General features: G+C 38.9%; 2 protein-coding genes across 2 annotated transcripts in view; both read right to left on the bottom strand.

The window, feature by feature from the left end:
- pex7 (peroxisomal biogenesis factor 7) overlaps positions 1-8,754 on the bottom strand; it is a 66,524-nt gene extending 57,770 nt beyond the window's left edge. The window contains exons 1-6 of the mRNA XM_072440588.1: positions 8,634-8,754; positions 7,920-8,086; positions 7,781-7,838; positions 7,395-7,545; positions 7,128-7,205; positions 6,912-7,017 (exon numbers count right to left, since the gene is read on the bottom strand). Coding sequence (XP_072296689.1) covers positions 6,912-7,017; positions 7,128-7,205; positions 7,395-7,545; positions 7,781-7,838; positions 7,920-8,025 — 499 coding nt within the window. The 5' untranslated portion in view covers positions 8,026-8,086; positions 8,634-8,754. The remainder of the gene's footprint in view (positions 1-6,911; positions 7,018-7,127; positions 7,206-7,394; positions 7,546-7,780; positions 7,839-7,919; positions 8,087-8,633) is intronic.
- A 305-nt stretch (positions 8,755-9,059) lies between these two features.
- slc35f6 (solute carrier family 35 member F6) lies at positions 9,060-15,094 on the bottom strand. Its single transcript, XM_072440548.1, has 6 exons — positions 14,935-15,094; positions 13,256-13,331; positions 12,664-12,835; positions 11,514-11,729; positions 10,568-10,678; positions 9,060-10,446 (listed from the first exon to the last, which is right to left on the bottom strand). Exons 1-6 carry the CDS (start codon positions 15,009-15,011, stop codon positions 9,968-9,970), a joined length of 1,131 nt encoding a protein of 376 aa, XP_072296649.1. The 5' UTR covers positions 15,012-15,094; the 3' UTR covers positions 9,060-9,967.
- Positions 15,095-15,308: the final 214 nt, after the last annotated feature.

Genomic DNA, 15,308 nt, shown 5'->3' with positions numbered 1-15,308 from the left:
AACACGCATGCAGCACGCACGCAACACACACGCAGCACGCACGCAACACGCACGCAGCATGCACGCAACACGCACGCAGCACGCATGCAACAAGCACACACGCAACACGCATGCAACACGCAGGCAGGGCTTTAGACGCAGCAGTGACAAAGTAATACTGTAAAAGAATCAATAAAAGACAGCCACTAGTAACATGTAGCAATGATGTTGACTGCACTATATTAATACATTTTACAGCACATTTTTACACAAATATGAGAACTACAGAGGTTCTCAAAGGTTCTCGTTCTTCTGGTGGTACAAGGAGTCTTCTGGAGGACTAGTCTGATTAAGATTGACTCATTTTTATTTGGTTTGGAGTTGGGATAATCGTGATTATTTAGATCACAATATAATCGTGGAAGAATTAAAAATGTTTTGATTCAATTTATAGAAAAGAGAAAATTATTAAACAAAATTATGTATTTTTTTAGATTAGAAGCAAAATTAAGTCTTCTCTACTCAACCTTTCCTCAAAAAAGTAAACCGAAAAGTAAAGTCTAATTATTAATTCAGAATTGTGATTATGTAAAGCAGGTAAAATATTGAGGAGCGATAATGACTTAAGAAAACAAGGAGGAGAAAGAAATTAGGACTGCGAATATTTGTTAAATCGCAGTTTTTTCTCACAATAATTGTTACACAAATTTTTTTAATTGTGACAGATTGGCTCCAACTAGTTCCTGTTTGGAGCCAATCTTATCCATGTGAGTTTAGTGAACTTTATTCCTATTTTAGACCTGCTTTTAGACTTGGTGTCATCATAAGTCTGTTTTGAATCTGGTGGTACTTGGAAACTCAAATACTTTGTTCTGTGGAAATTGGTGGGAGATGTTTGAGCCCATAAATGTAGTACTTTTATTTTTTGAGAGATGACTGTATAATGACAAAAAGTGAAAATCTCATTGGACCGCAACAAATATGGTTTGTGGGCAAGCTAAAGCAAAATCTCTAATTATGAGCTACAGTGCACTCTCTTATTGATTGATTGACCAACAGAGTGACAGTAAATATATGACAGCAAAAAATAAATGTTGAAAAAGAGGAGTATACTGTGACCACCAAAGAAAATATTTGACATTCCGAGTACCACCTGATCCACACCAGGTATAAAACAGGACTATTCTTGGTCTTGAGTTAAGCTGGGTCTAAAAAAGGACCACACAATTGCTCTACTCGTTTTAAACAAGGAATAACACAAATAAGGACAGAAATGTGGATTAAATTGACTCTAAATTAAGTTAAAAATGTAACTGCAGAGGACTCCGCTCACCGCCTGAAGAAGTTCACGTACCACAGTTTGAGAACCACTGATCGATTGTATGCGGCTCACTCTTTTGTATATATATGTCTCTGTTATCAGCTAGAAACAACACAGGCGTTAGTAAAACAGGATTAGGATTTATGAAACAAATATTTACTCCAAAGTGTCGACTCGATGCACAAACTATTGAAGCCAGACTTGGATCAGCGTCACACTCTTAGTAGAACGCTCTTATCCCTCTGAGGAGGCACGAGTTGGATCGAGGAGTTACAGCCGATGGCATCTCTCTGAGCTAATCCTCCAGCGTTTTCAGGCTCGTTTTTACATTTTAAACCGCTCTAAAGCCGGTTTTGAATGAAGAAGCTAACATTTGAGTGGGAGACAGTGACAGGCTAAAGAGAAGCCGGAGCAAGACCTGGAACAGACACAAGTGGCACGGCATTACACGGGGCGATTATGTGTGCACTATAGAAGAGCGGACAGAGGCTTTTGGCAATGGAGAAAATGGAGAGCGACATCAACACTAAAGAATGACGTGAAGCGATACAAAAGCTCGACTTGAAAGAATATGTAGTCATGTCTTAGAAATGAGACAGAAATAAACGCTGGAGTTTAGAGGGCTGTAACAAACACTTATTTAAGTAGTAGACTATTCATGATTATTTAACTGTTTACTGTAAATGTAGCTTTTAAAATACATTTTAATCTGATGAAAGGTAAAATATGCTGACTCAAGGCTTAAACATAGAGAATGTTTTCAAATAAAGTATAGTATGAATGATGAAAATCGCAAATTATTTGTCATTTTTTGGTTTAATAATGCAACTATTTGGGTTATGAAATGTATTTTGTTTTGTGTTTTAAAGTCAATATACGGTAGACCCAATAATGATTAGCAATTATTGAATTAGTCACAAATTATTTTGATTAACTCTACAACCCAAAATGTTTTTATTTAAGCGGTGAATGATGAAATAAATGTTAACACATAAGGCAATATAGCACACGTTTGTAAGAGTGTTAGTGCTACTGAACTGTGCTAAATGTGACAAATTTCCGTTATTACATTTTTCAAATTGGTATCGGTTAAAATTCCTGATTTGAAAAACATAATGCTTTGTCAATGCTGTAACGGTGCATTGAGATTTGCACAATAAACATGACCTTATGATCTAAATATGAGGCTCAATGGAAAGCGCACTATAAACTCACATCTTCTTCATCCTCCACATAAAAGCTTGGGGCAAACTCTGACTTAGCTGTGACTTTGACTGGAGCTGTTTCTGATTTTGCATCGGACCGAATTATTAAAAAAAATAAAAATACACACAACTCGGGGGAACCCCGATAAGCTTATCATCCAGGGATGAAATGAAACCTCTGCCTCCACAGCTTCAAAGTGGCAGTAGCTCCTCATGCTAATGGAGCTAATCACGCTAATGGAGCTAATGCTGAATGTGACCAGAAGCGACGGCGTTGTGCACAGAGATAAGGGAGATTCTCCGACGCTCGAACGTCCACGAAGGCCTGGTTAGCATTTCTTATGATCCAGAAACATATGAGTCGAACTGCAGTGCCAGACAGTTGGAGTCTGGCATCGTTTTCACTTTTTATACCAACTCCAACCGTCCACCAAACATTGCACTGCAGCCTTCAATTTTACAGGGGAAAAGACACTGTACCAAATAAAACAAATAGTATTACATCAACAGAAAAGAGTATCAACCTATTATTTTGATTCTGTATTATTTCTTCAAAATAAAGAGTCAGAAAGGATCCAAAAACATGTTTACCTGTGCCAAGTAGCATTATCAACCTCAACATCTGAATAATAATTACACCAGTAACATTCGTCGCTGAACCATTCCATATTGCTTGTTACACCTTTACTCCATTTACTACATTCAAGACTTCATTCCCTTTCCTAAACTCCTCCATCTCACCAGGTTCACACGGGGCAGCTCCTCTGAGAAATCACACAAAACCAGTAGTAGTAGTTCAAGGGCCAAAACTAGACCTTTCCTCTACAGCCTCAGAACGCAATCACTCGTCTCCATAATAACTCCACTGACTCTCTGTGCTGCAGGGGGGGAGTGTAACTGACTGTGATTGGCTCCAGGCAGGTCAGAAGTCACACAGAGGTCACACAGAGGTCAACATTGGGAGATGGATGTTAAAAATTGCACCGTTGCAGGATCTCAATGTACGTGTATAAAGCTGTCAGCAAGAAATTACTCATATTTTGTCCTGATTTCTCCATAGTGTTACTGCTTTGCCTTTAATGTTCCACACAAAACTCAATCGTCGTGGAGACAAGCAGATAAACACCACAGATCAGAGCTGTTTTTCAAGATACTTTTTGAGCTTTAAGTTTGCCCAGGCTTTTAGATAGGATTTGAAAACACCCCGTCCAAAAAAACGAGTAGCTTTGGCATTCTCTGGACCACGGCTCGGCAGCCAATCAGAGCCAAGCACACACATTTTGTCGACCAATCAGCGCGCAGCATGCAAATTTTCACTTGTAAACAGTAAACTGTAATGGCAGACTATTGTCAAATGCTTCCTGGCCCGATTTAATGATAATATTCCCTTTTTTTCTAAGATTTATTAATAAAATGGCCGTCCCTGCTCTCGAAAATGCCCGTCCACATTTTAAAATACCACGTCCAAAATACGGGAAGACGGGTCTCTATCTAAAAGCCTGAGTGTGTCTTTCAATAAACGCAAGATGAGTTTTATACTACACAAAACACCAACACTGTAACATCTCCATGGCAGACCACACACCAGAAAAGTTTCATTGTGCACCTTTAAAGTTAAATGAACAAACTGTATAAAACAAAGATGAAACATTATACACATGCCAGTAGTCTAAAATGTAAATCGGAATACTTTAAAATGCTGCTTGAAAACGCTGCCAAAGTCATTATGGCTTTTTCCATTTCACTGCGACAAACACAAAATTAAAGGAATTAAAGCTGTTTATGGCTGAACATAGAATAGTCATTTCCAATTATTTTTTGTCAAAATTTTCAACGCTCACTAAATTATTGAATGGAAGGTGTGTTTTGTTTTTGTTTTAATGAAACGATTTGAGATCATTTGTAGTTTCAAAAGCGTTATCGGACAACTTGATAAAGTGCAGTGAGTGGTGTGCAACGTGGATTAACAGCAAAAATGTATATACCTTTCTGTTTACAGTCAATATCGTGATTGTTAAACTAATTTACATTTAATTTAATTTTTCCCCTCAAGACTGACATTGTCTTTGTAATAAATCAGAAATAAACTAGAGTCAGAAAAATACAGTCGTGGATATTTAAAGTCAACAAATGCATGTCATAAATGTAAACTGATATTGCAAGATAAGGCGTTTGACAGAGAGGAGCGGATTGTGCCGCTGGTTAGAAACGTAATGAGAGGAATCTACGATCAATAGACAATTACAGTCAGGGACCACCTCAAACACATCTGGATAAAGAAAAGTACGACCTAAAAACGGATTATACTGCTGCGTGTTCAATATGAATCAATATTTAAACAATGGTATTAAAACAAACAGATGATTTGATGATCAGGTAAATAGTTTAGTAGTAGTGACCACAAGGTAATATTAAAGAAAAAGCTATTATTTTATCATCATGAATATAGTATTAGTATTGAAGTTCCAAATGTTGAATGTCCAAACTGAATTAAATTGATAGAAGTAGCAGTAGTTGGGGTAACAGTGTAAAATAAATCACTATGCATTTATTTATTGATCTTGATTTATCAGGAAAAGTTCCATCTCTTTTTGAGGGGAGTCCTGGCCCCAGAGGGAGGAGCCTATGGTGCATGTTTTTGGTGGTAGGGGAAAACAGAGCACCCAGAGGAAACCAGGACCTTCCTACTGTGAGGTCAAAAGTGCTAACCACCGAGCCACTGAGCTGCCCAAACAACAATGGGAAATCATCATGAAAGACTAAGTTTTACTATAATTCACTGTGATAAAGAGCTGCAGAACAGGGTTAAATGAGCATTACTTCCAACTTTACGATTACTAAAAGCACATTAAACTCCACACCTTTTCATATTATGTCCTGTAATGAGAATAAAGGTGTTTTGTTCCCCCAAAGCAGTGAGGTTTTCCTGTGTCGATTCCCTTCTGCGCTGGTGGAAGCCTTTAGATAATAAGTGGATGAAAATTATTACGTAGCTGTGGGTTTTTGATAAGTACCTGACGCCTTTTCAGACCTGACGGAGGAGCAGCTGCGCTTCACTAACCACTCGTTTAATTGGCTTGAGACGAACGGAAATATCTCATCAGATTAACACACAAATCAGTCTCTGTGGTCAGGGTTTCAATTTAGCAGCACGAGATGACAATGGCTTCATCTAGATCAATTATACACGCGGCTAAATGTATACTAACATTACCACTGCTCAGTCCGCCATAATTACTCCAAATAACTATTTACCACTTCCAGAGAGAGGTTAGGGTGGGACTTCTTAGTTTAAATTGAAATTCCAAGAGGTGAATCAATCGGCTGTCCAAGAAAAAAATGTGCAACAAACACCACAGCTGACAAGGAGAGGACCAGGAATGGAATCACAATTGTAAGAAAAATAATATTAAAATCTAGCAATAATAAGTCTTTTTACTTCAAGCTACAACCCCCCCAAAAAAACATACCAGTATAATGCCTTTTTATTTTTCTTACATTAATACTAACACTAAAATTTGATAACGTGACATCCCAAATGAAGCTTTTTATACATTCACAGAGAGGACTAAACAAGATGAAGATGCCCCGAACCACAATGTTAATAGTGATCTAGTACTAATTACTACTACATCTTAATTGGTTTTGAGTTGCAGACATTTGGCAGCTCAAAAAGGACTAAAAGGACAAAACGGCGAGTCTACATACAACTAAATACACAATGTTCTGCAATTCTTTAATTTATGATGTGTATTTTGTCACATTTGCCTCGTATAACATAACTTCTACTCCACGCCAGGGCTCATAAACAGAAACACACCTCTTTGTTGATCTCATTGTGTTTGCCTGTGTCCAGAGCTGGTTCTGGTTAAATAATAGATAGCAGTCGTGTGGCAGGATAAACTAGAATTATACAGCATTGGATTAGATTCAGAGCTCCACTGTAGCCTAGAGCAACACTTTACATCAACTGTCCTCAATATACCACATCTGATAGGGCTAAATAAATGGCTGTATACAGTGCATCTGCTCATTAGAGGCTTGCACAGTACGAAAGGCTCTTTATTATGGAACATTTTCACTTAAAATGTACATGGGATTGTTGAAATTTAGTTTGATCATGATCCCGTCCTATTTTACTTATTTTTAACAAGGTATGTCCTGATTTAAGGCCTACATTTACATCTTCTTGTTTTGTCCAATTAGTTCCTAGGTTAAGTCTATTAAAAAAGCTACATTTGAATTCTGTACTGAAATGAGAAATACATTAAAATAACAAATGAAAGAAGTCATGGACAGTCAACACCACCACCTTGTGGCCAGAAATTGCAAAGACGTTTCTACAAAGTCATAAAATAATACTGAACATTACAGAATATATTGTAGTTTGTGTGACCAAAACAGACCTGAGGCAGTTGCAAAGCATCCTGGGATATGAGGTGACCAGATGGAACTGTAGATGACCCCTTCGTGACCTCTGAGAGTCGACAAGCATTTTAGACCTGGGTCCCACTGAACAGCAGGAGGTTAAATGTAAGCAGAACGTTAAAGCATGAACGATTAAGTATTTATTATTTAAACAATGAATCAATTATACAAGTATTTAGTATATAATAACTAACCACTTTGGCCGTTTGGTCCCAGGATGCAGAAACTATGAGGTTTTCTCCTCTGGTTTGACTCCAGTCCACAGCATAAACCTGCAATTTTAACAACTTTATAAATGCTGTTAATCTAATTACTAACTGTGTGGTAGATGCAAAGTACATACTTTTAAAAGCTACTTAAATGCAGACAATACTGCACTTCTGTGTAAACTTGACTGACATTACCCTTAGTAATATAGTGGTAACACAGCTTATTTCCTTATTCCCATATACGGGCGCTACCTCTTGTGTGTGTTCTTTAGCCACCCTGAGCGGAGCGCTGTGATTGGTCGAATCCCAGAGCTGTAAACTTCCATCTCCGCCTCCGGCCACTAAAACATGTTCGTTGGACTCACTCCAGGACACGTCGAACAAACCATCACTCCACTCCCAACTGGACACATACAACATACACAATCATTGCATTCAACACATGGGAAGATACATTTTATTGATTTGAAACAGATTGTGAATTGATTAATTTGATTGTTTATAGAAAATATTTTGCACAAAAGTCAACATTTCATCCTTTAGTACTAAACTTGAAATTTTGTCACAAAACATATTTCCTAAGAGCAAATTAAAGTCAAGAAGCCCTTAAACTAATGTGTGAATGGTTCATAAATTACCTTTGAACGAGTGAAATCCCTGTTGCGTTTTCCTCCAAGACCAACAACGTGCCACAACCTGAAAACATATATAAGGATGTTATTACTGATGTATTACATGTGACAAACTGTTTTACATCTGTTTGCTTCAGTTACCAACCTGCTATTCCATAATACTGGGATGAAGCACAGGCCACTCTGTTTGGGATGAAAGGAGAGGCTTCTACAGCGTAACCGTGACGCGCTGGACTCCGAAAAACCTTCATCTTCAACCCTGGATGTTCCAAAATGTGTACGACATGTTATAGAAGTTGTATTCATGGGTTTCTGAGGGATGTAAAATGAGGGCCCTTGTCAAAGCAATGGACAAATCGAAAGAAAATATTAATAATTTGAAATGTCCTCAACGTGTAACCAGTAAACAAGAAGCTGAAGCCCATGAATAGTATGTGTAATGTAACTGTGAAGCGTGAAGACATTTTAGGTTCATCCAGTCGAGGTTAGTCAGACTGAACCTAGATTCAACATATCTAAACTAGTTAAATGACACTGCTATTTATAAATTAAGCTTTGGGACTTGGGATGTGAATATTTTAAAGTTTGAAAACAAATGAGAAAACCTGTCCTAGGGTTAGTCTGCCATAATATCTCTTGAAAAACACATTTTTTTAATCTGGATGAGGATTTCCTGGTTCAAAAAAATAACATATAACATATAAAGGAATGGCAGATGAGGCTATGTTTTATTGCTTTCATCCACTCTTATTAAACCAAAAAGCTTAATAAAGTTGATCATTTCACCAAAAAATATGTGCAACACTGGAAGGAGAAAGTAATCATAGGAAAAATGCTGTAGCTCATGTGGTCAAATTACCAGATAGTCCGGGTCGTGATGAAATGTCAAATCAGTACATCTGCAACTAAAAACATGTTTAATGCGTTGTTTTAAATCCCATTTTTCTAAAGAAACACGAGGAAATCCATGGAATCCATGGTGGAATCACACTCTCGTAGCCACTTCCGTGTTTTGGTCAGCTGATCCAGAGATGACACGTGATTGGCTCTAACTAGATTTCTAAAATGTCCACTAGAGGGAGACGTTGTATAGCATCGTCGAGAATCTTCAGCTCCAAAAATAAAATTAAAACATCATAAGAAAATATAGTAATTTCATATTACTGAATTTTAAATGGTTAAATAATAATAATAATAACAATAAAAACTGAAGAAAAGTCACAAGGCATACCCTTCACTTCTAATAATACTTCAATAGACTCTTACAAAAGACATTCATGTGTGAAGTGTTTAATCCCAGTTCCCTTTTTTCATCAATGTACCATTGATAACTTGTGTACACACACACTCATACAGCAGCATGTACAGAGAAACACATCAGAAGATAATGCAGGGCACAGAATCCTGTCTGTGGCAGTGAATTGGCAAATAGTGCACATCAATTAAACTAAAATAAACAGTCAAGAGGAAAAGAAAACGGTAAAAATATACATGTGCAACCATTGATTGACCATGCATTAATAGGGTCTGTAATTGTTATCATGCCTGTGGCTTGTACAGGCTTTGCATTGTGGGCAATTGTGAAATCTTTTCAAAGTACAGATTTGAGCACTAATAAAATCTAAAATAGCATATTATAACCGATTACAACACATGGACAGGCTCAAACGAACAGCCTAAAACAAGGTTCAATCATGTTAATACATGTCGGGATCTTGTACGTTATTTGGTTTTGGACATTATTGGTCGAAGGCGCACGTACATGAAATACTGGCTCACATTAAAAAATAAAATAAAAATGTAAATAAAATAATGATCATGAATTCTTTTTTTTTCTTACAAAATGCAACACAAATTATTTGTTTTAAATTGAATATATAAACGTTGTAAATTACACAATTGTAATTTTGGTACTTTCAGGGGTAAAACTGTATAAACTGATGCAAATCATCTTATCTTATTTTAGTATTAGGGTATTTACATCTATGAACTTTGCTTTTTTTGTAGCTAGGTGTAGTTAAGCTAGTGTTTTGAAAATTAGGACAAATTATTTTACAAAAATAACTGATTATACAGCATGCAACCTTAAAACCCAAATTAAAACCTTTACATATATAAAATTATGACTAAAAACATAAGAAACCATGGCATGATGTGTTGTTAAAAAGACCATAAGAGTTCATTGATTAAAACTTAGCTCTGGTCCCTTACATCTCCATTTAGCAGCCTTTCCCTTTCATCCTCACTGCTCGGCTCTTCTTCTCCAGCACATCTAGCGCACCACGGTATTCTGGCCATTATGGGGCGGTGCAGTCCATTGTACAACGCCGTTCCCAGAAGAAGCACCAGAAAGCCCAGCACTTGTAGTCCATGAAACGTCTCCCACTGCAGCGCTAAGCTGATCACCCAAATGACTAAAGTGCGCAGGCTGTCCAGGACCATCCTTGTAGTGGCACTGATTTCTTTGGTGACACTGATGCCTGCGAAGTTGAAGAAAGCGATGCTAACCGTGTTTCCGAGCAGTGCCAAGATGATGAGGGGCTTGTTTCCAATTTGGCAGAAAGCATCGATGGCGTCCTCCAGAACTTGGCGAGGGTTGTCCGAGAAACTCCCGACAGGAATGAAATACATGGGGATGAGCAGGAGAGACAGCACAAAGAAGCCAAAAAACCCTGGAAAACACGTTGAGAATATTAGGAAGCAATAATTACATGCTCCTCCTACGCCATAACACCATCTAACACATTATATATATAAGTAGAAATGGTGTGAATGAATGAAAGTAAAGTGTACCTTCAGTGCCCACAGCTTTCAGTGGATGTACGTCATGTTTGTAGACAAATTTTTCTTCCAAAACCATCTGAACGGCAGCTATTACTTGAGCCATGATAATCAGGAGGTCACCTGTTCGAAACACAGAAATCATTATTATTAAACTGCATTAATAAGCATGAGGATTTTATTGCGTAAAACATTAAAGGTGGTATGGACGATTTTTTTCAGCAAATTTTGTATCATATTTCCTCGTGGCGTGGATAAATCATTTGTCCTGCCACGTATCAATCATAAAACGCACCTACCGCTCACCTGCAGCTGCGTGCGGTTCCTCCTCACGTTTCCGCGTGCCTAAGCGCATTGATCCATCATAATATAGTTCCCTCAGTGTACGGGGCAAAATGAAGACGGAGAAAGACAGTTCGAGCTGACGCAGAAGTGGACAGAAATCTACGGGAGACGAGAGATGCGATACGCTCCGTTGCGCTAATAAACAAACGCACGTGTGTGTTGTATCGGTCGCACGGGGGAGTGCGCATGCGCACTTCCACCTGCGTTCTCAAATCGCCGAAAAATCGTCCATACCGCCTTTAAAACTGGGGTACCTGACAAATTTTTTTTGTAAATTATTACTTTTTGTGTTTTCCTTTCAAAGAATATATTGTAAAAACAGGACTTTGTGATGAAAAAAATGAGGCCGCTGCACGTTGTCTGCATGTAATAATTATGTCAGAAAGCAGCTCTCTGATTGGCTGAGCTTGGGTGGACCACTCCAGTTTCACTTCAACGTCTGAACAAATCTGCTCTAAAACTGTGCACGTGCCTAAAATGAATGCATGTGAAAATGAAAATATTAACCAAGTGTTTGAGAGAGCGAGGAACCAGTTAAACAGATTAAAATGCCAACTTCCTACATCAGGAACCCCAGCAGTAATGTTAAAGTGACATGATCGGCGCTCGTCACCTGTGAGGATGTCGCTGAGTTTGTGCGAGTCGTCCCTGGTGCCGGTGATAAAGTCGGCGAGGCCCACGATGACCAGGCCCAGGATGGTGATGAGGATGCCCACCCACTGACTCACGGCCAGCTTCCTGCCCAAAAAGGCCACCGACAGCAGCCCGGTGAAGATGATCACAGCCCCGCGGAGCATCTGGAAGCTGGACGCGCTCGTCATGTTCAGAGCTGAAAGAGAAGTCAGTCATTAACATTTAGAACATGGGTATATTTGATGGAATAAGACAAAAACAATACAAACAATATTCAATTTAAAAGGCGCTATATCTGATATTTACGGTCTTAAACATGACAAACAGAACTGGTTCGTTTCGAATGGTTTGCAAAGGGCCAAAGTGAGTTGTTCCTCACTTTCCTAACACAGTATTTGCATCTTCATTATTCATTGCAACTCTCTAGCTAACAGCACACTTCCTGGTTCTCGGACAATAGAATGCTTTCAAGTTAGATGCACACAGCAGTCGCATTGTGTACTCTGCTGAGAAAGTGATCGGCCGCAAACTTCCATCTCTGCAGGACCAGTACGTTTCCAGGACTCTGGGACGAGCAGGTCACTTCATATTGCACTACTTAACTTTACATTTTATTATGTACATATCACCACTTCCTATTGCACAACAGAACTTTATACCCTATACTATATTATGTACATATCATGCCGTTTTTGTATTCAGTGTTCAATGTTTTGTTGTTTGTGTTGCACCAAATCACCAGGACAAGTTCCTATGTCTGTGAATTTTGTTCATCGACAAATGGCAATAAACCCTATTTTGATTCTGATTCATGTTGACTCATAGAGCTGCTTTTTCTTTTCTTTTAATGGGAGAAAACACGATTTGGCTCAACTACATGGACAAAAAAAAAATCAGGTAGAGCCAATTTAAAAGTGTTTGATCATTGAATATTAACTAAACTACGTAACAAAGTATGTCCACTGGAATTACCAAACTCCACATGCTATACATTCGTGTCCCGTCACAACTTTTTTGGACGCATCGCTAAAACTGCAGCTATGTTTGTTAGTTTGTCTACATCTTGACAAACAGTGTCTGGTCCGATTGATTATGTGGCGAGGATCGTGTTGGCGTGACCTTTGACTCACCGACATACATGATGGAGGTGGCGGTCATATCACACATGGCCGGGGGGAAGAACAGCAGCGGGTTGAAGCTCTGGCCCGGGTTCATCTGAGGGATGGGCTGGCGCCGGTCCCGACACAGGAGCAGGTGGAAGACTGCCAGACAACAGAACTCCCCCAGGAACATACCCACCGCCTGAAAATGGTTATTACAGATATTATTAAAACATCCAATGACTTTGTATTTCACGTTGATACAATTCTGATTATGTTGCTTGTTTGTTTCCCCGACGTGGGGGTGCGCAAGCTCTTGGTAGGGGGGGACTTGAAGTGGTTTCAGGTTTAAAAAGAGGAAGAAATTGAGTACCATATTTTCCGGACAATAAGTCGCACCTTTTTTCATAGTTTTGGCCGGGGTGCGACTTATACTTATATTTATACTTATATAATTATACTCCGGAGCGACTTATATGTGATATTATTTGTTATTTTCACACTTGTAACCGCATTTCATACTCCAGTGCGACTTATAGTCCGGAAAATATGGTATTTGGAAGGAAAATCATGTCTTTGAAGTAAATGTTACATCCTTGAGTTTTTTTTTTAAATGCACTACCTGTAGAAATGGATGTGCAAATTTGTGTTCTTCGGCGTTTTCTCCACAACCCTTTGCCGAGAACATGTCCGCCCACCTGAAAAAGACAAACCACAAAAATGCTTTCACTTTCTCTTCTATTAAAACTTGCAATAACGTAGTATTAATAAAACAACGAGCACAACATTCTGCAATACTTGAAGTCATATCGTTCTTTGTTCTTGCAGCTTATTGTTGCATTTCTATCTTTACAGACCTTTAAAGACAGCGGTCATGTGAGCCGGTCTGACTCAGGACGCTGTGTAAGGGAATGTGGATTTAAAAGTGACGCATCAGCTTCTGCAAAAATTACTCAGAAACTCGAGAAGCGGAGTAGCTTTGTACAAACACAACTGGATTTAAGTGACCGGCCAAGGAAGGAGGAACACGACACGACTTGTACTTGACTCATCAGTAGCGTCTTGCTTTAAGATGACAGGAACGTTCTGCGTGGCCAGACAAACCACATGTAGAACAGGGAAACGCTGACATATCAAACTATTGCAGAAGTTAAACAGCTGAATGTCCTGATTTCACTGCTGTGACCGTGCATCGAGCAGGATGTCACGAGGCTGAAATTAAGATATGTCAGGAATGGAGGCGAGCATTGTACTATTTATGTTTGTCGGCTGACGTTCGAAACAACTTAGACAAAAAGTTTAGAAAATATCAGGCAGAACATAAAGAGTTGTAGATATTGGGTGCTCGCAGTAAGAAATACAAACACAATACGGACTGCAAATAATTGTGCAGTTATGAAAAGTAGTCTTACATGATAAACTATGTCTGCGCACACAGCTGTATTAATGTAAAATAAAGGTACACTGTGTTTTTGTATACGCCCATGTTCAAATAAACTAAATTACACAATAAAAACATAACTATTTTGCTTGTCTGCTTGTTTTTAATGCATTTTATTGCACAGTATAACATTTAATGTCTCTGTCTGCATGAAGTCCAGCACATGACAACACCAGGCCGACTTACAAATCAGATCTGTGGAAAGGCGAGAACTTTTGGGCAATAAAAACAATTGCAATTGAGTAAAAGCAAGACAAACCAGTTTAATTTGCATCTGTGGGACAAACAATAGCATCTCCATGGAGACAAGCAACAGTCAGCGCAGTTTTAACTTTCTGCCTGTAGTAACAGTTAAATGAGTGGGTTTGCAAAATGTTTTAACCCCTGTAAATAACCTTTGTCCAAGTTCTGAGTCATAACGAATTGACACGTGAGGCATATCGACTGTCACTATAAATATAACGTTATTACAATACACATAACGTTAGCTGTTGCTTAGTGAAGGCCAAAACGTGTATCTAACGTTAAGATTAGTTAGTTAAGCTCCCCTGGACTGTCCGGTCTTTGGCACACACAATCATCACAGGAATGTTTGGTTTGATTACAGTCGTTTTCGTTCCGTTCCTGTGTTAATTCCAATTGACTTCCTTGTTGTTTGTTACGTTTGTGCTGCCATTGCCAATTTAGAGCAGATCATAATGCCTCTGAGTAGTTACAGCATCGTTATGACCCCCCCAAAAAATGTATGTAACGTTATGCATGTTGATATGAACAAAGAAGAGTGCTAACTGGACCATGGCCACGAGGACACCGGAGGATAACAGTAAAAGCGTGTCTTTCAGTGGAGGAAAAGCACTTACTTCGCGGATAAAGTGTTGATGGAGCCGGTTGTTAGCATAAGTCCAGCTAAAAACAGTTGGTAATTTGTCCAGGCCATGGTTAAAAGTCAGAGTGGGACAAAGAAGAAGACAGGAGCGGGTCCCGGATTGTTGTTGTGAGCTCTGAACCAGGACTGTGAGGCTCCTTCCACCGCTGTAAACACTACATGGCCACCTGGAGTCAGCTGACCAGCGCAGCCGAGCGGAAGTGACGTACTGCGTGAAGACGTCTGCGCACAGTGAAGGTGGAGAGTAGATCTGTAAAACATCTGGATAGGGCATCGGCAGCTTAAATCGATAATATAATAGATCCATGGCTTAAACCTGTCGTAGAGTTAGACTAGTGGCCAGTCCAG

This window comes from Eucyclogobius newberryi, unplaced genomic scaffold, assembly GCF_026437365.1.
Source record: "Eucyclogobius newberryi isolate DKJ021-1_F unplaced genomic scaffold, fEucNew1.0.hap1 SCAF_1, whole genome shotgun sequence".
NCBI lineage: Eukaryota > Metazoa > Chordata > Actinopteri > Gobiiformes > Gobiidae > Eucyclogobius > Eucyclogobius newberryi.
Note: the sequence above shows the minus strand (reverse complement) of the source record. Positions and strands in the feature narration are given on the sequence as shown.